The sequence below is a fragment of the Hyperolius riggenbachi genome, chromosome 11 (assembly GCF_040937935.1).
Source record: "Hyperolius riggenbachi isolate aHypRig1 chromosome 11, aHypRig1.pri, whole genome shotgun sequence".
Lineage (NCBI taxonomy): Eukaryota > Metazoa > Chordata > Amphibia > Anura > Hyperoliidae > Hyperolius > Hyperolius riggenbachi.
The window spans coordinates 54,753,165-54,777,732 of record NC_090656.1 but is presented as its reverse complement, the minus strand read 5'-3'; the positions used below and the strand labels follow the sequence as shown (position 1 = coordinate 54,777,732).

At 47.0% G+C, this 24,568-nt stretch overlaps 1 protein-coding gene across 1 annotated transcript in view; it reads left to right on the top strand.

The window, feature by feature from the left end:
• The window catches only part of ZC3H18 (zinc finger CCCH-type containing 18), a 223,538-nt gene extending 201,570 nt beyond the window's left edge, over nucleotides 1-21,968 (top strand). The window contains exons 18-20 of the mRNA XM_068260368.1: nucleotides 308-404; nucleotides 12,260-12,353; nucleotides 20,988-21,968. Of these exons, the coding sequence (XP_068116469.1) occupies nucleotides 308-404; nucleotides 12,260-12,353; nucleotides 20,988-21,189 (393 nt within the window). The 3' untranslated portion in view covers nucleotides 21,190-21,968. The remainder of the gene's footprint in view (nucleotides 1-307; nucleotides 405-12,259; nucleotides 12,354-20,987) is intronic.
• The last annotated feature ends 2,600 nt before the right edge of the window (nucleotides 21,969-24,568 follow it).

Here is a 24,568-nt window from a genome sequence, read left to right as displayed (position 1 = left end):
ACCATATTGGTTTTGTGCTGCAATGTCTGTAGATAAATGGGAGACAAATAAAGGTATAACAATACATTCCTTTCAGCTTTATACATAGATGGGTATGACATGTCTGCTGCTTTTTTTTTTCTCTTATTTGTACATTATGCTCAGAGTTCCCCTTTAAGCCTCCCTATTATAATCTGTTGTTGCTTAAGCACTGATAAGATTCTCCCTACTACAGTGTTAGTGCCTCTCAGCTCTGAATCTAATTGGCTGATAGGATATTTGAGTGTAATATATATGGATATTTTATATATAATATTTTTTCCTACAGGGCGCAGATAAAGGAAGTAGGAAACGCTATGAGCCATCAGATAAGGACAGGCCGAGTTCTCCACCTACGAAAAAGTCAAACCTGTCCCCAGATCGAGGTGAGTGTAACCTGGCAGGTGCTTGGATGGGGAATACCTATCAACTCAACCCTGAACGCAATCTGTCAACACATTTCAAGGTACACGTGGTGTGTGTGCAAATGTCTGCCAGTGATTTCTAAACCAAACTGCACCATTAATTGGACAGGCAGCACCTGCCGTTTCGTTGTCTAGAAGGACCACAGCCGAAGATTCTAAATTGTCGGTATGAGGACTTAAAGGACCACTGTCACAAAAATCTAAACATTTAAAGTATATGTAAACACATATACATAAGAATTACATTTCTTTCAGAGTAAAATGAGTCATAAATGACATTTCTCCTATGTTGCTATCACTTACAGTAAGTAGTAGAAATCTGACATTTCTGATAGGTTTTGGGCTAGTCCATTTCTCCATAGGGGATTCTTAGCATGGCCTTTTTTCTTTATAAAGACAATTACTGAAAAAACTCCCTGCTCACCATCAGGGCCGGATTTACCATAAAGTACTGTAGGCACGTGCCTACAGGCGCCTGATGATAGAAAGGTGGCTCACTCTGCTCCTCAAGCGCCTCCCACCTGCCTTATCTATGCAGAGTCCCAAGTGGAGTGTAAATGAGAGGTTACTCATCCGGGTCTCAGCATTTCACTGACCAGATCTCCTTTTCAGTCAGGGCACCTCTAGCTACCTAATACACCTCTAGCTACTTAAGTGAAGTAGGAGAAGTGACAGCTGGGCCAGCCAGCACACTTGTGGTGTGGTTTGGAGGATGTTTGTAGGGTAATGGGGGCGGAGTCTAGGGTGCCAGGTCATCTGTGCCTATAGGCTCCAGTGATGTTAATCCGGGCCTGCTCACCATAATTTTTTTGGGCAGTTGGACGGAGCAACTGCCATTCACTAAGTGCTTTTGAAAATAAAGACAGCCCTGAGAACCCCCATGAAGAGATGGGCTTGTCCAAAACCTGTCGGTTCCGATTTCTACTACCTACTGTAAGTGACAGCAGCATAGGAGGAAAGTAATTTATGGCTCATTTAACTCTGGAAGAAACATACTTATCTGTATATGTTTACATATATTTTTCATTTTAAGATTTCTGTGACAGTGGTCCTTTAAGGTGCCCATATATCAGGTGATGTATGGACAGATCAACCATAGGACAGATCTCTCTCTGATGGAATCTGGTCAAAGAGAGATCTGTTGGCTGTCCATACACCGCAAGCCGATTCCCAATAATTTCAGCAAAAAAAAAAATCAGAAATCGGCCTAGCAACGCTGCCTGCCCTGCTGCCCCCAAGTGTAAAATGTCGGCCCCCGGTGCCTGTGCTGTGAAAAGTCTTAACTTTCCTGCTGGGACGACTTCCGGCCTCCTCCACAGTCACCTCCGTTACAAGTGCTGTAACACATGGCGCATATGTGATGTCACGCATGCCTGGTGCGCATGGTACAGGTACTCTGTAACGGAGGTGTCAGCGGAGCAGACTGGGAGCCATGCCAGCAGGACTTGTGAGACGTAACACCGCATGGGGGGCATTTTACACATGGGCGGGGGGATAGTAGGCGGGAGTTCATCGCATATATGGAACACAGTTACCACGGCACACCCATTTGCGCACTTTTGACTGAGATTTTCCAGCATGCTCGATCGATGCCGTATACCAATTTTGCCATCATCAATCGGACGGACATGTTACGCACCGATTTTCATCTGATTTGATAAAATTGTCGAATCAGGTGGTCGACCCGGCTGCAAGATTGCTAGATGTATGGCTACCTTGAGGCATTTCCGTTCATGTGAATCCATAGTAAATCACATTATCAATTGTATAATAATTTGCACAGCAGATTGACTGTGACCAGCCAGTCCTAACCTGATAAATTTGCTACACCTATGCAACTTGAGTCCAGACCCGATGTTGTGACTGCACTCTCTCAGCTTGCTGCATGCTTATTCCAGGGATGTGACATTACTAGAGAGAGAGGAGGTGTGAGAGGCAACCGATGGGATGTAGATAACCGTCATAATCTTAGTATAGGTCTGCTTTAAACCTTGGCCTGATATTTTACCTATAGACCTGCGTATAACAGTGTTTTTTACAAGTAGCAATAAAGATTAGGATTTAATTTTTATGGTCCGCAGGTGGACATGAGATAAGTCATAAGACGCAGTATGCCATCCGCTTACATAAGCCGTTCCATGCCCCCTTCCATTCCACATGAGATGCTGGAAAAGACATTAACGAATGATTCAATAAAGTCCTATATACGTGGATTTTGTAAGGCAAAGTGCAGCCGCTTTTACTATCCAGTTAATCTTTCACTTATCACTGTACGGTGAGCTGAACCAGGCCTGCCGGCTACCTCAGCAATTTACCGATAAGTGAACTGATAGAAAGACAGTTCAAGTGGCCATACAGTGAAGCCTTGTACACACTATCAATTATATTTGGCCAATGATTGCCCAATTTTACCATCTCCATGTAGTAGGAGGGCCAAAATATTTGGAATACTATGAGCAGATTGTGCAGGTAAGCTCCCATACTACATGGAGGTGGTAAAATTGGCCAATCATTGGCCAGTTATAATTGATAGTGTGTACAAGGCTTTAGATTGCTACCGGATCTGGTCCCTTGGCAAAAAACATTTGGACACATTGGCCTCTATTTACAAGATCAGTTTGGTAAAATACTTTTTACATTTTTTTTTTCTAACCAAATTCACAAAGATTTCCCGCATTTGGCAGAAGTTTGGTAATATACCAAAAAAAGCAAACTTCAATTCACTAAGCCCTGCTCAGTAAAGGTGCGTAAACACGCACTACGGCCGCCAACGACGGGTTTGTCAGACCCTTCCGCTGGGCGGACTTTCAGGCGACAGTAGCGCATGTGTACGCACTGCCGGCGGACTGATAAGGCAGTTTCTGAGCGATCCGCTCAGCGTATCGTTCAGAAACAGCCTTATCAGTCCGCCAACAGCGCGTACACACGCTACTGTCGCCTGAAAATCCGCCCAGCGGGAGGGTCCGACGGACCCGTCGTTGGCGGCCGTAGTGCGTGCACCTTAAGTCTCACCAGCTGTGGAGTGTCGGGCAGGTAGCTGTTAGTCTTCCCACAAGTGGTGTGCGTGAGTCGGCGGTTTATCTGGCCAGTGCATCTCTTTAGATGTGCTGCAGCCACTAGAGGGAGTTAAATGTTACTTTCTCCTGCTCTGCCTTTTTGAAGTACCACCCTCCAGAGTATCGGAGCAAATGGGGTGAGAAGCAGAGCTGTGTGGCTTTCCCTATTGGCTGCCTGCTACATCTGTCAATGTTATCGCATGGAGAGTGTGAGTTACCATCTGGTCAGAGCTGGAGATAAATACTAAAAACTTTTTCATGATTTACCAAATGCTTTAATCTTTGTGAATTGCAATTTCTTGGGGTACTTGGCATTTGGCCAGGTGATCAGTAAAATCAGCTGTTTTCTGAATTACTGAATGCGCTAATGCTTAGTGAGAATTGAGGCCAATATTGAAATGTTATTAAAGTGAACCTCCAGACTAAAAATCTACTCAGCAGCACTGAAAAGGCTTGGTGTTTCTTTAACAGTTTCACAACATCAGAACTTTGTTTTTCTTATCCAAAACTCATTTTTAGCTGCACAGAAGAAAACTGCCCAGGCATGTTTCCCCTGATGCTGTGCAAAGCATGATGGGATTGCTGATATTGTTCTCGTTCTGCTGTTTTGGTGCAATTTTTTTATTTTTTTTATTTGACATTTGAAGCCTAGCATGTGCAGCTGGGAGGTGTGATCAGGACACAGGACAGTTGGAACTGTCTCATGCTCCCTGTCACCTCCTTTCAACCAAAAAGATGGCTGGCCCCATGAACAAGATGGCTGCCATCATGAAATCACAAACATTTGCCTGTTCTTTTAAAACCGGGTTGGTAAGAGATTATATTACCTATCTATTTTAATTAATATAGCTAATGTAACTTAATGACAGTATTTTTGTTTAGGCTGAAGTTCCCCTTTAAGCGTAGGTACCTTTTTTATAAAGCAATACTGAAGCGAGCTGTAAAAATAAAAAGTTATATTCTCGGTACTTATCCGTTAGCCGGGCGCATCCGGCAGGTGGCGCTGCTGTGGCTAATTTCATTCATACTTATTTCACATAGTACTGTGTGAATGGAACCACCGCAGGTGGCGCTAATTACATTTCTACGAAACGTAACAATACAGTGTTCATGTCAACTAATAGATTGTGTTTGAAGTGGCCGGAACTGTCACTTCATGGAATTAAAATGAAGGCGGCGGCAATATAACAGAAAAAGCCGCCGCCTTCGTCTGTTGTTCTTCTCCCCCTTTGCCCTCTTTAAACTATAGAACACTGCCAGCTAGGGTCCCCCCACAGTCGTTCATCGCAAGCAAACAAGCAGGATTCCCTGCCGCGACGAACGACTCTGGGGGGACACCCATGTCCCCGCAGGCTGCCAGCATTGTATAGAAGCGAGAGGGCAAAGGGGGAGAAGAACAACAGACGAAGGCGGCGGCTTCATCTGTTACATTGCCGCCGTCTAAATTTTAATTCCATTAAGTGACAGTTTTCCGGCCACTTCAAACACAATCTATTAGTGGACATTAACACTGTATTGTTACGTTCCGTAGAAATGTAATTAGCGCCACCTGTGGCGATTCCATTCACACACTACTACGTGAAGTAAGTATGAATGAAATTAGCAACAACAGCGTTAGCAACAACAGCGCCACCTGCCGGATGCGCCCGGCTAACGGATAAGTACCAGATTCTCTACTATGTAGAGGGAAGGCTCTGGATCCGCAGTGTTCCCCCAACCCTGTCCCTCAAGGCCCACCAACACTGCATGTTTTATAGAAATCCACAGAGGTAGTTAATCAGCTTTGCTGCAACAATTATTACTCCCCCTGTGATTGTGTGTGGTTTCCTGCAAAACATGTACTGTTGGGTCTAGGGCAGGGTTGGGGAACTCGGCGTATAGAGCCTTCCCAGTCTTTTCTCTGTGTATTCGGCCCACCGCTGCCCCCTGTTCATCAACCAACTGGTCAAATACGCCTTCGGGAGTCCTCATGAAGGCTTCGGAAGTAGTCCCGTCCTCAAGTACTTCTAAAGACGAGCGGGGTCTGTATTGATCTTCAGAATCACCTGGGGGACACAAGTGCTTTCCGAAGCTTTCCAAGAAGTTACGAAGGCCCAGAATTTCACCAGGGAATGGAGAGAAGACCCTCAGCCTCTCCATTTGTGAGTATCTAATTCTCTTTTTTTTTCAGTATTGCTTTAAAGTACCCCTGAACTAGGGAGAAAAAAAAGACATGGTGGGGGAGATTACCCCCCCCCCCCCCCCCCAGTAGCAGTGCGCGACTCGGAAACTCCGCAGCGCATGTTCCAAATGGCACAAGCACAGAAGAAAGCAATAGCTCATTCTTGAGCGTTTTCTTTCACAGCGCAGGTGTAGCTCAAAACTCAAGCCCGCACAGTTCAGAATAGTTCTGTGTCTTTTGGAGGACTTTCTGGGTGGCGTCAGAGCTACACAGCCATGCTTCCATTACCTGCTTATTCCCCGGTCGTTCTCCATGGACACAAGTGTGATCCCTCCCTCAGTGTGTCAGCCCGTGATTACAATCTGCTAATTACTTAGCCTGTAGCTGATTGGTACACCCGCTGCTAATTGACACAACCTGTGCTTTTATTTGGCTGATACTGAGATGGATGATTCGCCGCTTGCCCTCTGGTTGCTGTGCAAATCATTTTGGATGCTGTCCATATGCTTTAAGCAGCACAATGGGGATTAGCACCATTGGTTACAAGTGTTCATAGTTTAATAACCCACCAACAGGAACAGGCAGCGAGCCAATCACCTGTTGTGAGATTTCCCCGGGGCTTGGCTCAGTATCGGCCGCAGCTCGCACGCGATACCGCGCTTAGTTCTCTTTTCCTCTGAAGTGATACCGCAAGCCATCGATGAATGCTTTTCAGATCTCTGCGTGGGGCGGCGAGTGCTTTGCATGGTTTCTAGTAAACGCGAGGTGTGACTGCTGGAACCTGATCTCACTGTACGGCTGGCACCGTTTACTACAACATACAATTTGCCTTTCTGTTGTGTCAGACCTCTGAGTCACACGTGGATTGTGATGAGCACGGTTGTTTCAGGTGTGTGATTCAAATACAAGTGCAGCAAAATCATCATCAGCATGCAGGTCGGAGAACTTGAAGTGGGAGGGATACGGACGGTGCCATCTTCATTCTCTAATAAACAATGCCAGCTCTGCTTAAAGTTGCAGGGCTGTAACTACACTGGCTGCATGCTTGTTACAGGGCTGTGACTACACTAGCTGCATGCTTGTTACAGGGCTCTGACTCCACTGGCTGCATGCTTGTTGCAGGGCTGTGACTACACTGGCTGCATCCTTGTTGCAGGGCTGTGACTACACTAGCTGCATGCTTGTTACAGGGCTCTATGACTCCACTGGCTGCATGCTTGTTGCAGGGCTGTGACTACACTGGCTGCATCCTTGTTGCGGGGCTGTGACTACACTAGCTGCATGCTTGTTACAGGGCTCTATGACACCACTGGCTGCATCCTTGTTGCAGGGCTGTGACTACACTAGCTGCATGCTTGTTACAGGGCTCTATGACTCCACTGGCTGCATGCTTGTTGCAGGGCTGTGACTACACTGGCTGCATTCTTGTTGCGGGGCTGTGACTACACTAGCTGCATGCTTGCTACAGGGCTCTATGACTCCACTGGCTGCATGCTTGTTACAGGGCTGTGACTACACTGGCTGCATGCTTGTTACAGGGCTGTGACTACACTGGCTGCATGCTTGTTACAGGGCTGTGACTACACTGGCTGCATGCTTGTTACAGGGCTGTGACTACACTGGCTGCATGCTTGTTACAGGGCTGTGACTACACTGGCTGCATGCTTGTTACAGGGCTGTGACTCCACTGGCTGCATGCTTGTTACAGGGCTGTGACTCCACTGGCTGCATATGCAATTAACTTTTTCACCCGAGTTTTCTCCTAGGAGATAAATTTCATCTTCTCGTTAAACAAACTTTTCAGCATTTTACTTGAAAAAGTACCCAAAAGTTTGTGATAAAGTACCATTAAATTTGTTTGAAATATTTTCTTGCTTGCTGGTGGCTTTCAGTGCATTTAATGACAATTTGTGTAAATATCACCCAGGAGAAAACTCAGGAGATGCTGGGGCCGTATGCAATTCACCTTTTCTCCTGAGTTTTTTTCCTTGAAATCATTTTTCAACTTCTATTTAAAACAACTTTTTAGCACTTTTCAACAAAAAAAGTACCAAGTACTATCAAAATTATTTTGAGTATTTTCTTGCACATGTCGTAAAATGTAATTAAATGTCCATTCATAAAGATTAGAGCAGGCGGTATTGACATGGAGAAATACCGTCTGCTTTGGAGAGGCGATAAGCCAGCGGATAAGAACAGTTAATGGGGACAGATCTCCCCCAGGCAGCAGCAGTGCTAGCAGAACAAACAAGGCTCTCCAGAATACCCCAGGCTGTGTTTTTAACCCCTTGGGTACCTGGTTTCAGATAGATTTCACATCAGAAAGCCAGCATTAGTAAAGTTTCGTGAAGTTTTTCTAAGTTGTGGCAATTACATAGATTGTTTAGAAAGACTAATAGACAGATTCAGAGAAGATTCAGGGCTGTCAGAGGCAGTAAAAAAAATTCCCATCTAAAGGGAAGTTGGGGCTGCCTCTTTTAGGGTAACGGCTGTCTCTGCACAGAGACCAGGAATGTAACAACTCAGCCTCATGTTACCAATAGAGATGTGGCGAACGGTTCCCGAACCGTTCGCCGGCTAACATCTCTGAATCCCTGGGGGGTTTACTACTTCCGGGTCGCTCTGACCCAGCGTAGTACACCTGCGCTGCCCGGCGGAGCGCGTCCTAGATCGCGCTCCTGTTGCCGGGCACTTTCTACGCATGTGCGTGACGTCATGAACGATTCAGTAGATACAGTGAAGCATACAGGCAATGAAAAGTATGCCTCTCTGTATCTGTTAACGTCTGCGTTTAGAGGTAACGCACTGCAGCAGTGAGTTACCATAACGCAACATTTACAACGTGACGTTAACGTGAATGTCGCATAGGCTTAAAATTAAGATGTGTTACAATGACTTTATAACTCAGGACAATAACTCCCCACTGTGAATGCGACCTGAAAGTACCAAAAATTAAATTAAAAAATAAAAAGTACTTAACAATTTTTTGGTAGTATTTTCTTGCTTGCTGGTGGCTTTCAAGGTGTTTTATTGATAAGTTGTGAACATGTGAACTAAGAAAAAAACTGGGAAGGAAAAGTGAATTGAATAAGGACCAGGGTCTGTACACACGCCAGATTTAAATCAGCACACGCAAAAGAAGTGACATCAGTCAAATGTCATTACCCTGGCAAAAAAAATATGATGTTTAAAGAGAACCAGAGACGAAGCATCCTCATGTATTTTATTACATTTATCAGTGGGAACATGACAGTAAACACCTACCCTGCTTTTAGTTTCATTCTTATCTGCTTAATTAGTCAGTTATCAGCTGTGATAAGAATCCCTGACTGGCTCAGTCTAGGTTTGACCTGGAATCATTATAGCTGAGTCACTCTTCTGTGGAGTCTTTTCAAGCCCAAGCCTGCCACCTCCTGGCTCAGATTTCCTGCTTTGCATACTGAGAGCTGTGATGACATGGGACAGGCTGCTGCTGCTGAGAGAGAATCTCTGAAACAGACAAGTGTGGCTGCAATATGATCTGTGTGCTCTGTGCGCACTCTGTCTGCATAGATACTGATGACTGCAGTTTCATTCCTATGAGAGACACTTCCTACAGGCAGCTGCACATCATACTAAAATGAAAGCACACAGATGAAAGGCTGCAGCAGCCTTTCTCATATAGCCTAAATAGCAGCCTAGTCTCATATAGCCTAGACAGCAGCCTAGTCTCATATAGCCTAGACAGCACATCCAGAACAACTCATAACCCGGAGGCAGAAGGGATATGAGCCGGCAGCCATACTTAATTTTTCCTGGAGCAATAATGGATAAAAACCACTAAAAAAGGCACACCAGAGCAGCGAAATTATCAGGTAGAGCATTTATACTTTACAAGCTATCGACTGATATGTTTATTTTGTGTAAAACGTTCATCTCTGGTTCTCTTTAAATGACAACGTACACACTCCGATTATGTGGTTCATATTCTGCACGCACAGGTAGAAGCGACATTTCACACGACATGCTGTGGAGCTAGAACGGTGTCATGTACTTTGAACAACATTGAACACACCGTCAGGCTACACTACATCTGCCCAGTAATCGTTAGAATCGATCTCTCAGTTGTATCTGCATGAATTTTCTCAGTATTGGTTGTAAGTCGACATTTATCATACGGACTGTTGTTTAGTTGGACACTCTCTCCCCAGAGCAGGCTGCTGCCGGGCACTACAGAATCCAGCTACCACTCCACTATGATGTGAAGGGGAAAATATTTATTAAAGGGGAACTGTAGTGAAAATTACATAATGAATAATGACCCTTTGTTTTCTTTTTCGTTTTTTTTTACAATATTAATTTATACATTTTGTCAGTTTTTGCCCATTGTAAATATTTCCTATCCCTGATTTACATTCTGAAATCTATCACTGGTGGCGACATCATCTGCCAGGTGCAGCTCTGCGGAATGTTTGTTTACTGAGAATTCTGAAGCCAGTGAAAGGTCTCCCAGAAAGTATTTTGCATAGGTAAACAGCCTAGACTGTGACATCACTGGGAGGGCGGGGTTACATAGAATGTGCAGCAATATATAGATATAGGAAGTGTTTCTGATGCTGAAAACAGGATAATTAGCATAACAGTTAGTATCCTGAATAATATATTGCATTCTACTGTATACAGGGCCTCTTTAAGCGTATGTGTGAACATTGAAGTAATTCCTGCTGCATGTTCTGATCCTGATAGTCTAGACTGCCCTGAGGCAACTGTCGCATTCTTCAGGCTGCCGCCTTATCAGCCTTATCTCCTGGCAGCTTCTTCCTCAGCACTTATTCCACTCATCAGATATATTTTTAGTTACTCATTGCTTATTTCACTTTCCAAACGGCTTTCCATTGTCTAAAGTTAGATCTTTGAATAAACTCACATGCCAAAAGGTAATATCTTTTCCACTGCTTGTATCTTTAGAAAAAGGGATATTTTTAACAGAAACTAGACCATGCCATCCTATTTTAGCAAATGCACGTGTGGTTGTTTCATCAACAGGCTAATATTAGAATCGGGGAAGTAAACCTGATGTTTTGTTGCCGAGTTTAGCTGGGAAGAGTCCTGCCAAACCACTTCAGGCATTTGTCAGAGAAAGCGTTAGGACGGCTTCCCGCGGGAATCTAAATGTGGCGTTTTGTCATTCAAAAGTAATCAGGCACTGCCTGTTCAGGTGAATGGAAGCGCTTTTTAAAAATGACTGTTACTGAGTCCAGAATCCGCTATGTTCACTGGTTCTGTGTCGCCCTATGGGGCTCAAAACGACACACGGTGATGAAACGCTGGTAACCGATGCGTTGGCCAAACAAGACGCCACAAGCCCGTCCCGCAGAAGCTCATGTGACCCAGCCCTATTACTGGTCACACGCCATTCACTTTCTAATTTCAGATCCTATTTCCCATTGAGAAAAAGATCAGATAGAGCAAACATATACATATAAAATATATATATATTTATATATATATATATATATATATATATATATATATATATATATATATATATATATATATATATATATATATATATATATATATGCTATTAAACTTCATCTATAAAGCACTAACATATTACCCACCACAACATTGTACCAAGGACATTACAGCATTAAACACATTCCACTAAATAAAATCCAGTGCCTGTTAACTGGTGCCTGTTCCCTCAGATACTGCCTATAGTTTTCATTTTAAGAACTTAAACTGTTGAAAAGAGAGCGTCCGATGAAACTGCACATCTTCATAAAGAGCCTTCCAGCCAAGGGGAGGGGTTATCTGTGGCAACGTCATGGGGGCGTGTCTCTGACATGGCTTGTGGTGATTTGTGATTCTAGGGCAGGGGTGTAAAACTCAACTACAAAGTGAGCTGAAATTAAACACTAGGGCAAAGTCAATGTCTAGTGGCCACCTCCCTCAGTGATAAAGTCCCCTGGTGTCTAGTGGCCCCCTACCGCACCTAAACAGTTCCCTGGTGTCTAGTGACCCCCCACCACCACCATATGGATTTCCTGGTGATCTAGGGCTTCACCTCCAGTATAGTTTCCCTGGTAGTCTGGAGTGGGCCAAACTTAATGCAAAGTGGGGAAACCACTTGCGGGCCAAATTTGATGGCTCTGTAGGCCAAATTTGGCCCACAGACCAGAGTGTGACATGTATGCTCTAGGTAGAAAAAAGTGGTTTCTTGGCAAGTTTCCATTGACTTGCATAAACATTGCAGCAAAATTTCTGTGATTTTTTTACAAACATTTTACAGTTATTTTAATGCAAGTTAGGGCGTTTTTGAATAAACACAGACACAGTGCTGACGGTCTTCAAAGCGATCTTCTGTGTGTCTCAGGCCTACCTGCAGTGTGCCACTAGCTATTACAGGACAGGGCAACAATGAGGCAGAGAAAGAGGAGGGACTGTGGCTAGCAGTATAGCTCACGTTCGCTGCCTCCTCTCCTTCATTCTATTTCTGTCCTTGCCCTATTTTTTTGTTTCTTTGGGTATTGGTGGAAGATACCACGGTGTGTTTGCTGTGCCACTAAGAAAGACTATCACTTACAATGCTTTGTGTTTTTATCCCATTTCTGCAGCACAAGAGCGTAAGCAACTCGGCAAGCCTCCCTCGCCAAAGCCAGAGCGCCAGCGGGTCTCAAACGCCAAGCCATCCCCCACGCAGCCAGACAGGTGAGCCATTTCAAGGCGCAGTCACTTCTTTGCAGTGAAATATCTAAACCATTGTGGACGGTTGGATTAACCCGCCTGCAGTGCTGCTAATACACTTATCCGTCTATTTGCACGTTTGTATTTTTTGATCAGGTGTGCAGTGGAAAGAATATATTTGATAAAGCCATAAAAATTGCTGTGTGATCTTTTTGCTTCCCCTCCTGGAGGCGGGATGCTTTTTCTGGTCCGACTACAGAGTACCTATAGGCAGGGGTGTGGCCTGGACTGCCAAGCTCCCAGACAGTGCATTTCCTTATCTATCAGTCTGGGATTGCGGGAAAGCGGGTAACCCTACCCGCCCACTGATCCTGGCTGCATTAGGGCAGCCTTATGTGACTGTCTCTCTCTTCACTGGAGGTGCTTTCAGCATAATCCTATCTTCTGAGACGACAGGGAGGAAAGGTTTTTCTACTTGAGGCTTTCTCCAGACATGTATTCTGGGTGTTGCCTCTCTGTCCTCCTGGTCCCTTCAGTTGTGCTCCTGTGAAGTCCGTGATCCAGTTGGGTTGCAGACCACTGCCCATGCGTGGTACCGGCTGTGTTCACCACCTGATCGCGTTTCCATGGCTGGGAGCGTTCTGCACAAGCTCAGTGAGTGTTATCAGGTGGTGCGCCTGGCCAGGACCGCACATACGGTTCAGCCGAGTAATGGATCTTACAGGACAGTCGGTGGCATAGCGGAGGGGAAAGGTAGGACACAGAGGAAGCGCACGGACTACAAGGGGGGCTGGAGGGAGCCGCAGGTAAGTATAAATCCTTTCCTCTTTCATCTCTGGTACACTTTAACGGGAACCTAAACTGAGGATATGGATTTTTCCTTTTAAAATACCAGTCTCCTGCTGATCCTGTGTCTCTAATACTTTTAGCCACAGCCCTGCAACAAGCATGCAGATCAGGTGCTCTGACTCAAGTCAGACTGGATTAGCTGCATGCTTGTTTCAGGTCTGTAATTCAGCCGCTACTGCAGTCAGAGATCAGCAGGACTGCCAGGCAACTGGTACTGTTTAAAAGAAAACATCCATATCCCTCTCCATTTAGGTTCCCTTTAAAGCAGTAGGGACAGCCATACTTGTGGAGAGATATTGGGGTGCTGATGATGTTAGGAATAAAGGAATATATTCTTTCATTTTTCTGCCTGTGTTCCGTGTAAGTCTGCCAGAAGGGAGCTGTTACCTTGAGTTGCTTGGGGCCAGGAAATGGGTGATTGTCTTGACCATGAGGTGCTTTGAGTCTGTATGCAGTTCCTCTGAGAGTGCTAATGGGATTATCTGCCTGGCTGTTTGAACTCAGGAGATGGCCCATTGTCTCAATACACTAAGCCAGAGGACCAGTGTCTGGAGACTAACACAGGAACCTCTGAAATGTACATGACAGGCTATTAGAAATGGGTGAAGTCCTTTTGATACCATTTTTTACCTGTGGAAATTGAATATCTCTGGAAGCAGGGGGCTGGGACATTAGCATACAGTTCCTCTGGACAGCCAGAAAACAGGTAATTAGGAAACACTTAATCAGACAGTTGCTTTGAAGCAGATCACACAGGACATCCTGCTGCAATGTGAAAGCCTTAATCAATTGTCACCTGTAACCTGGGGAGATGGGAGGTTAACAAAGTCTTTTGTTGTATAGGACACTGTTCACATGTGGATGTCAGATCTCTGGGAAATCAAATTATGTCTGAGGATGTTATTAAATCTAGCTTCCCCCCGTCCACACAGGCTTACAGCCTCCAGGCGTATTTCATAGTATAAAACCGCAGCTAGGATAGCCACAACTTGTAGTTCTTGGAGGTAGCTCACACAGCTAGAACTAACCTGGTTCCTGACCAGAAGTGCGTACCGCCCGCAACAACACCAGATCGATACGCTGGTACGTTTATTTCCCGTTTATTTTGGTAAGCAAAATCGCTTTGTGTGTTATCTTTGTACATTTTATCTTGTAACTATTTTTACTTTGTTTTTTTGTAATCTTTTTGTATATATTCAGTTCTGCACTGTTCTATGTTTTTTCTGGAATATTAAATTATTATTTAATAAGTTTGACTTCTGCCGTACTAAACTAACACTCATAGCCTAGAAAAGACTGAAGTGTAACCGTGTATAAGTTCATGCCTAATTGTACGCTTGAGCAACACTACCGTAGGAAATTGTAATTGCATTGTGTGTGGGGGCGTTTGTCATACGTTGGCCTAAGCGCGCAGCTGACCCAACGTACGAACAACGCCAGTGCGAGTAGCTAACAGTATCGTTCGGAACGACTGTTAGTGGGTCTTTGCTTCACGACAGTGTAAGATTGCAACTGTGTGTGTGTGTGGGTGCGTGGCGTTCCCGTATTTGGCCTAAGCGCAAAGCTGACCCAAATACGAAAAACGCGGAGTGCGCGCTGAGGACTCGACAGCAGAGTGGAAGTGTCTAGCAACGCTAGTGGTGGCAGTAAGAGGTGTTTTGAGGGGTTCCAGCCTTGTTTGTAGCTTAAATAAGGCTGTTCCCCGCTTAATCTGGTCAAACCCGCAGTCGGGAACCGTATACGCAGGCGTGCCGCGGGCCGGTTCTTGACATAATTGGCTGGCAGTGGTGGCATCGTTTAGTACATTAGTACGCAGTTTAGCTCGCTATTCTGAGTACTAAAGGCTGGAAGCTTGCTAGAAGCAACTAGCCTACAGAAGTCTACTCAGTGCAGAATCTATATACGTTTTTTTTTTTGTTCAAAGATACACACTTGGTGTTTGCTTTCCCTCCCCCCCTTTTTTTTTTCTTTTTATTTTGTGCAACACGATGGCTCAGAAAGCATCCAGCTATGCAAGGCAAAACAAAGAGATACTACTCAACCTGTGTGAGCACAAAGGCATCGAGACGGTGAGCGGCCAGACTAAGGAGCAGTTAGTTCGTGCGCTCGAGGAGCATGATGAGGCAGAGCGAGCCTGTGCTTCAACGTCAGCAGATGCAGCTCACGACACGCCAGAGGAGGAATCGCTCCCGCCACAGGATGCGAGTGGAGACGATGTCCTGGATGATCCACCTAACACGGAGATGACATCTCTGGAAGCCGACCTACAGCTACTAGGTTCGGCTGAGCCCGAACTGCGCCTAAAGCTGATTCTGGAACATCGGCAAGCAGAGAGGGAACAAGCCGCCCAGCGACTCCAGGCCGAGAGGGACAGACTCCGGGCAGAGGAGGGAAGAGCTGAACGGCAACACCAGCTGGAGCTGGCTAAACTTCAGCAGCAGAACCGGTCTGCTGGACCCGCAGAACGCGAAGGTGAGCGAGTCCACAGAATCCCCCTGGATAAGTTCCCCGCTATGGACAAGGACTCTGACATAGACACTTTCCTACAGGGGTTTGAAAGGACTTGTCGGCAGTATGGGGTGCCCCGTGAGCAGTGGGCAAGATACCTCACCCCAGGGCTGAGAGGCAAGGCCCTGGAGGCGTTTGTGAGTCTCCCCCAGGAGGAAGAAACAGACTTTGAGGCAATTAAGAAAGCCATCATTGCACGATACCACCTCACGCCAGAGGTGTATCGAAAACGTTTCAGGACAGTGCAGCGAGGTCCTAATGACAGTTACCTGGATCACGCGTGCAACCTGCGCACTGCCTTCCAGCAGTGGCTAAAAGGACTGTCAGTTGAAACCTTGGATGCCCTGAAGGAGCTGATGATAAAAGACCAGTTCCTACACACCTGTCCTGTTGAGGTCCGGCTGTTTGTGCTGGATCGAGAACCAAAGACAGTGGATGAGGCTGCGGAAATGGCCGATGCCTACACCGCCCATAGAGCACCTGAGTCCCGGAGGACTACTACACCCAGCTGGAGAGGAGAACAGATGGCTAAACCGGTTTCACCCAGCACCCAGAGGAGGCAAGCACCGCTGTCTCCTGGATTCAAGCAACCTGACACTCGGAAATGCTTTGTATGTGACAGGGTGGGTCATATCCGCACGACTTGCCCAGAGAGGAAGAGGGAGGCCCCAAAATCCAGTGAGGCCTCAAACCCCAGTGAAGTCCCAACGGCTTTGTGTGCTACCAGGAATGCTACTGGCTATGCAGAGAATCTGCAGCTTGTCACGGTTGGGGGTACAGTTGCCACTGGGCTGAGAGACACTGGAGCAGAAGTGACTCTCATACATCCCCAGCTTGTGAACCCGGAGCAGTACATACCTGGGAAAATGATTGCTGTCAGAGGAATTGGGGGTGTCACCCCAGCCATACCCACCGCCTTGGTCCACCTGAATTGGGGGGCCGGCAGCGGACTGAAAGAAGTTGGGGTAACTGACAAAATCCCCACCAACGTTTTGCTGGGTACTGACCTGGGACGGTTAGTGGCCCGGTATGAGCCTACTCCAAACCCGGTGGAGCCTGCATCCCCAGCAGAAGTTCTGGACTCTTGCAAGGTACTGTTTGATAATGCTGTGCAAGTGGGGAGTGCTGGAGAGGCCCCAGGGGCTATGGACTGTGTACTAGGAGCCAGCCCTAGTGAGTCTCCAGTGCCTAGGCCTGGAGTGGGACCTGTTGACACAGAGAATGCAGAAACTGATGATGTCATTTATGACGCACGGACTATCGAGGCGATCGATGCAGGAACTGTTGATGATAATTGTGAAGTGCTGAGTAGCAATGTGTGTAATGATACAGATAATGTGGAGGTTTTATGTGATGTCCCAAATGACAATATATGTAGGGATGATAATGCTGATGGCATATGTGTTGTGCTACATAATGCTGTGTGTCATGTGGACACTCCGTCAGCTGCCGGAGTAACCAGCGGCGCTCGCTGGGCTGCAGCAGATGGACTGTCCACTGAAGGGGCAGACGGCACCAGGCCAGATCTTTCCCCTTCAGATGGTTTTAAGACAAAATGTGACGTGATTTATGATGTGTGTAAGGTGGGCACTCCCTCAGCTGCAGTGGTAACCCGCAGTGCTAGCGGGTCTACAGCAGAGGGACTGTCCACCGAAGTGGCAAATGTTGCTGGGTCAGCCACATCCAATTCGGAACCTGGCCCGGATGGCCCAGGAGCCTCTCCGTCTGCAGCCTTCCTAGAATGTGTGACAGGCAGCACTGAGCTCTCTGGGGCTGTTCGATTTGACAGCAGCCTGGAAGAGCTCAGGGGGCTAGCCAGCAGGTCACCAGCTGGGAGGGGCAGGTTGAGAGGGTTCTGGGAAGTTATTCCCTCGGAGCTGTCCGAAGTGGAGGAGGCAGACCGGCAGATACTCGTTCCCCAAAGGGACCGAGAGATAGCTCCTGCCACTATAGAGAGAGTGCGTGTAGCGACGGTTGGAACCCTTCCCCAGTTGCAGCACAGTCTCTATGGTTGCGAATTCACGGTCGCCACTGACCCACATTTCCCTGGTTGGTTACGTCAGGTTGCCAAGGGCAACGACACATTGCAGCAACCTGACCTAGCTTTCCAGTCGTGTAGCTTGGAGCTAACTGACAGGTGGGGAACCCTCCTGAGGATGCTAAAGGGTTTCCCCACCCGGCCAGGCCGTCAATGTAGGCTTTGGCAGGATGATGCGTTAGATTCACCTGCCAGCGCCATCTGGAAGGGGAGCAATCATGGGAATGCGGACGGGCTGTCCCGTCAAGCAGAACCAACAGTGTAGGTGCTGGCAGGATGATCTGGGAAGATCGTCTGCCTTGCACCAAGTTAACGGCGGAGGTGTGGAGAGATATTGGGGTGCTGATGATGTTAGGAATAAAGGAATATATTCTTTCATTTTTCTGCCTGTGTTCCGTGTAAGTCTGCCAGAAGGAAGCTGTTACCTTGAGTTGCTTGGGGCCAGGAAATGGGTGATTGTCTTGACCATGAGGTGCTTTGAGTCTGTATGCAGTTCCTCTGAGAGTGCTAATGGGATTATCTGCCTGGCTGTTTGAACTCAGGAGATGGCCCATTGTCTCAATACACTAAGCCAGAGGACCAGTGTCTGGAGACTAACACAGGAACCTCTGAAATGTACATGACAGGCTATTAGAAATGGGTGAAGTCCTTTTGATACCATTTTTTACCTGTGGAAATTGAATATCTCTGGAAGCAGGGGGCTGGGACATTAGCATACAGTTCCTCTGGACAGCCAGAAAACAGGTAATTAGGAAACACTTAATCAGACAGTTGCTTTGAAGCAGATCACACAGGACATCCTGCTGCAATTTGAAAGCCTTAATCAATTGTCACCTGTAACCTGGGGAGATGGGAGGTTAACAAAGTCTTTTGTTGTATAGGACACTGTTCACATGTGGATGTCAGATCTCTGGGAAATCAAATTATGTCTGAGGATGTTATTAAATCTAGCTTCCCCCCGTCCACACAGGCTTACAGCCTCCAGGCGTATTTCATAGTATAAAACCGCAGCTAGGATAGCCACAACTTGTAGTTCTTGGAGGTAGCTCACACAGCTAGAACTAACCTGGTTCCTGACCAGAAGTGCGTACCGCCCGCAACAACACCAGATCGATACGCTGGTACGTTTATTTCCCGTTTATTTTGGTAAGCAAAATCGCTTTGTGTGTTATCTTTGTACATTTTATCTTGTAACTATTTTTACTTTGTTTTTTTGTAATCTTTTTGTATATATTCAGTTCTGCACTGTTCTATGTTTTTTCTGGAATATTAAATTATTATTTAATAAGTTTGACTTCTGCCGTACTAAACTAACACTCATAGCCTAGAAGAGACTGAAGTGTAACCGTGTATAAGTTCATGCCTAATTGTACGCTTGAGCAACACTACCGTAGGAAATTGTAATTGCATTGTGTGTGGGGGCGTTTGTCATACGTTGGCCTAAGCGCGCAGCTGACCCAACGTACGAACAACGCCAGTGCGAGTAGCTAACAGTATCGTTCGGAACGACTGTTAGTGGGTCTTTGCTTCACGACAGTGTAAGATTGCAACTGTGTGTGTGTGTGGGTGCGTGGCGTTCCCGTATTTGGCCTAAGCGCAAAGCTGACCCAAATACGAAAAACGCGGAGTGCGCGCTGAGGACTCGACAGCAGAGTGGAAGTGTCTAGCAACGCTAGTGGTGGCAGTAAGAGGTGTTTTGAGGGGTTCCAGCCTTGTTTGTAGCTTAAATAAGGCTGTTCCCCGCTTAATCTGGTCAAACCCGCAGTCGGGAACCGTATACGCAGGCGTGCCGCGGGCCGGTTCCTGACAATACTATTCCAGAGAAAAAACACATATATAAGTAGACAAATACTTGTTCTAATTAACAGATGTATTGTAATTGTACTGTCCATGGTTTTCTGACTGAAGCCAATCTTGATGTAATTTCCTCCCTTGCTCCTGCCTCAAATGGTATATGCATTGCCAGCCGCCCTTCCCACTGAGCTCTGTACTGCACTGTCATATCTAGCTTGCTGTGTAAACACATGTGAGCACAGTATAGATGGTATTTCAGCAGCTTCTGCACAGGGTTGAGGTGTATTTCCCTTCTCAGCCTCCTGTCACACTGAGCTGCCCTCAGACAATCAGTGATTAGCAGGAATGTGGGAGTGTAGATAACAAGCTTGCTTCTTCTTGGCAATGTACCAGAGTGTACCAGAGCCAGGCTGACTGAGATGAAATTCATTATAACAGAAACCTTTACGATTACCGTATATACTCGAATATAAGTCAACCTCGCGTATGAGTCGATTCCAATATGCAACCCTCTTATACTTGAGTCAATAAAAAATTCCACCTTAAGTCTACCCAGCAATGTTAATGGCAGCACTTGAGGACCAGGAGGGATTGATGACTGCACAGCATACAGTATTGCAGCCATTAACCCTCCTGTCCCTTAAGTGCAGCCAAAACCTCTTCCAGGCCCCCAGGTGCTGCAATTATTCGCTTCTCTTCCTGCAGCCCAGTATTTCCCCCCTGCCCCTTTCCTTGTTAAAGGGGAACTGAAGTAAGAGGTATACGGAGGCTGCCAAATTTATTTCCTTTTAATCAATACCAGTTGCCTGGCAGCCCTGCTGCCGGTCTATTCCTCTGCAGTAGTATCTGAATAACACCAGAAACGAGCATGCAGCTAGTCTTGTAAGATCTGACTTTAAAGTCTGAAACACCTGATCTGCTGCATGCTTGTTCAGGGGCTATGGCTAATAGTATTAGAGGCAGAGGATCAGCAGAGCTGCCAGCAACTGGTATTGCTTAAAAGGAAATAAACATGGCAGCCTCCATATACCTCTCTCTTCAGTTCCCCTTTAATTGTTGTGGCCAGGACTTTCAGACCTGTGTTTTACTGCCATTTCCTTTCCTCAAAGTGTCGCTTACCACTGGGTAAATTGCTGCAAATGGGAATGTCACTATTAGTACACACATTACTCAGTGTGCTCAGTGTTGCCCGTGACTTGTGTATAAGTCGACCCCTATACTTTTATGAAGTGAATCAGACCTAAATTTCTAGACTTATACTCGAGTATGTACAGTATATTAGAATGCTTGCAATGCAGGGTAAGGTTGCAGGCTGCATAATAAACACAAAGCAGTGAGTTAATGCAATTTAATTGTTTTGCTGACAATCCCGCTTTAAAGGTTGTGAACCGTTACAGAAATGGATGAATGAATGCATGGCCAGCTTTAGAGACTCCGTGCTGACACTCCTATTATTTTTTCTCCTTTAGAAAACGCCCTTCCTCGCCGCCTTCGAAGAGTTCCAGCAAAGTCACCAGCATCCCAGGGAAAACACCGGAAGCTGCCGCAGCTGCCAGCGCGAAGGCCGGTAAACCCAGCACGCTATCCCGCAGGGAGGAACTTCTCAAACAGCTCAAGGCTGTGGAGGACGCCATCGCCCGCAAGCGGGCCAAAATCCCCAGCAAAGTATAGCGAGACCCCTGCATCTCAGCGTGGGAGGCCCCTGGCCCTGAAAGTACTGGAGACCTACAAGTCCCAGCGTGGCCACCATTTATCGTGGGTCAGCATTTGCCTCAGGGTCAGAGGCCTTCTGGCTGCCATGTTGAAAAAACGACCATTTTACTTGTGTGATACGAGCGTGACTGTGGTGTTCAGCGGATTTTGGATTTGCCCTTTTTCGTTTGTTTTTGGGCTGTTAATTTGTCTTAAAATGAATCGATGAAAAAGCCTGGCAGTAAATGAAATCCCCGTACATCCTTCGTACACTTCGGAGACGTCAAGCGAAGAGGTTCTTGCGGAACATCCGCTGCTTCCTGCGATCCAAGGCGTCTCATCAATTGCCCCCTCTCTGTGTTATGTTTTTGTTACAATTTTCTTCATCTCCATTCAGCAGAACTGCTTTTGCAAGCAAGCAGGACAAGTTCAGAGTGCTACAGACCACCCCTGATCTCAGGCTCATGACCCCTGACCTCAGGCTCACTCTCTCACCCTCCTATGAGAAGGGGAAAAAAAAGTGAACGTACTTTTTATTTGTATTTTTTTTCTGTTCTCGTTTTCCTCCTTTGTGTCCACTTTTGTCTTGGCCGAGAGCTTAGATGTTTTTATTTGAGATGGGCCATTTTAGCCGGTGAAGATTGGACAAGGGGATGCAGAGCAAGTGACATTTTAAGAAGCCAGCGGGGGCGGCCTGTCAAGTTGCTGACCTGTCTGAGGAGGGGAATTTATCCTGGAAATAAAGTATTTTGATAAAACATTTTCTTTTGTCTAAATAAATAAAGGATATCTTCCCCAAAATCACTCCTTTTATTTTAGGCAGAGGATTACAGTAAACCTGTGAGATTTGGCGTGGGGAAGAATTGGAGCCTCACCTCTGGAGAGGGAAGTCTCTGGACCCTCCGGAAGCTTCCCCCGTACTCCTCCACCCTGCCGTCTCAGCTGGAGAGGGAAGTCTCTGGACCCTCCGGAAGCTTCCCCCGTCCTCCTCCACCTCGCCGTCTCAGCTGGAGAGGGAAGTCTCTGGACCCTCTCCGGAAGCTTCCCCCGTCGTCCTCCATCTTGCCATCTCAGCTGGAGAGGGAAGTCTCTGGACCCTCCGGAAGCTTCCCCCGTCCTCCTCCATCTTGCCATCTCAGCTGGAGAGGGAAGTCTCTGGACCCTCCGGAAGCTTCCCCCGTCCTCCTCCACCTCGCCGTCTCAGCTGGAGAGGGAAGTCTCTGGACCCTCTCCGGAAGCTTCCCCCGTCCTCCTCTACCTCACCGTCTAAGCTGGAGAGGGAAGTCTCTGGACCCTCTCCGGAAGCTTCCCCCGTCCTCCTCCACCTCACCGTCTAAGCTGGAGAGGGGAGTCTCTGGACCCTCCGGAAGCTTCCCTCGTCCTCCTCCACCCTGCCGTCTCAGCTGGAGAGGGAAGTCTCTGGACCCTCAAGAAGCTTCCCTTATCCTCTACCCTGCCGTCTCAGCTGGAGAGGGAAGTCTCTGGACCCTCCGGAAGCTTCCCTCGTCCTCATCCACCCTGCCGTTTCAGCTGGAGACGGAAGTCTCTGTACTCTCCGGAAGCTTCCCTCGTCCTCCTCCACCTCACCGTCTAAGCTGGAGAGGGAAGTCTCTGCATCATCCGGAAGCTTCCCTCATCCTCCTCCACCCTGCCGTTTCAGCTGAAGAGGGAAGTCTCTGGACCCTCCGGAAGCTTCCCCCGTCCTCCTCCACCTCGCCGTCTAAGCTGGAGAGGGAAGTCTCTGCATCATCCGGAAGCTTCCCTCGTCCTCCTCCACCCTGCCGTTTCAGCTGAAGAGGGAAGTCTCTGGACCCTCCGGAAGCTTCCCCGTCCTCCTCCACCTCACCGTCTAAGCTGGAGAGGGAAGACTTAGTATCATCCGGAAGCTCCCCCATCCTCCTCGCCGTTCCAGCGCCAAGACCCCCGAAGCTCGCGGCCGGCCTCCACTCTAGCATGGACCCGTTCTGCGGAGAAAGCCGAACCTGATCGGATCCATGCTACTGCGCATGCGCAAGCCATCAGGGGCTCGTGGACGGTCTTTAGGGGGGCCGCACTGGAGGAGGACGGGGCAGCCTCTGGATTACCCCTCTATTCAACTGATTTCCCATCTCGGGCACTTTTTTTCCTTTACAGGTACACTTTAAAGAGAACCTGAAGTGAGAGGGCTATGGAGGCTGCAATATTTATTTCCTGTTAAACACTACCAGTTGCCTGGCAGTCCTGATATATTTGGCTGCAGCGCCAGAAACAAGCATGCAGCTAATCTCGTCAGATCTGACATTGGTAAAAAACGCCTGATCTGCTGCATGCTTGTTCAGGGGTATGGGTAAAAGTATTAGAGGCAGAGGATCAGCAGAACAGCTGATGAAAGAATATTCTTTTATCTACTATTAACTACTTTAGGACCAAGGTGATTGAAATCTATGCCCTATTTTGGTGTTTAACTGACAGGGCATAGATTTGCTTAATAGGAAATATATTTGGCTGCCTTCATATACCTCTCGCTACAGTTGTCCTTTAAACAGTTCACATTGCCTGGCTGTCCTGCTGATCCTCTCCCTCTAATACTTTCAGCCATGGACCCTGAACAAGCATGCAGATCAGATGCTCTAATTGAAGTGTAACAATATTAACTGCATGCTTATTACGGGTGTGTAATTCAGACATTACTGCAGCCAGATAGATCAGCAGGACAGCCAGGAAACTGGTATTGTTTAACTGGAATTAACTATGGCAACCTCCATAGACCTCTCACTTCAGGTTCCTTTTAAAGAGGCATCGTTGGTGGAAAACATTACATACTGTTGTAGGCTCTTGCAGTGATGATTCTTTTCAGGTTTAAAGTGTACCTGAGCCGAAGCTTGGGATCAAAATCAGATACTTACCTTGAGAGGGAAGCCTCAGGATCCTATTGAGGCTTCCCTCGCTGATCTAAAGCCCCCCATTGTTGAGCACAACCCCACCCACGCATGCGCAGTACCACGGAGCCTGCGGCTTTAGATTACTGCGCAGGCGGTCCCAGTCGGCTATTGCACGGCCACATTTGAGGAAGAACTGTGTGGTCCCGGTTAGGTTAGAGACAAAGCACTGACGCTAATATTCAGGGGGGACCGTGCTCAATGACGGGGGATATTAGAATACAGAGGGAAGTCTCAATAGGATCCTAAGACTTCCCCCTCTTTAGGTAAGTGTCTAATTTTGTAAGCTCTTATTGGTGGTGTTTTCTGTCTGTCTTATCGGCAGAGTAGACAGTGAATGAAACTTGCAGAGCAGGTGGGAGTGGCAAGGAGTTTAAGTCCTATAAGAGAACCACACAAGACTTTATTGCTGACCAATGAGATCATTCTGGTATGCCTGC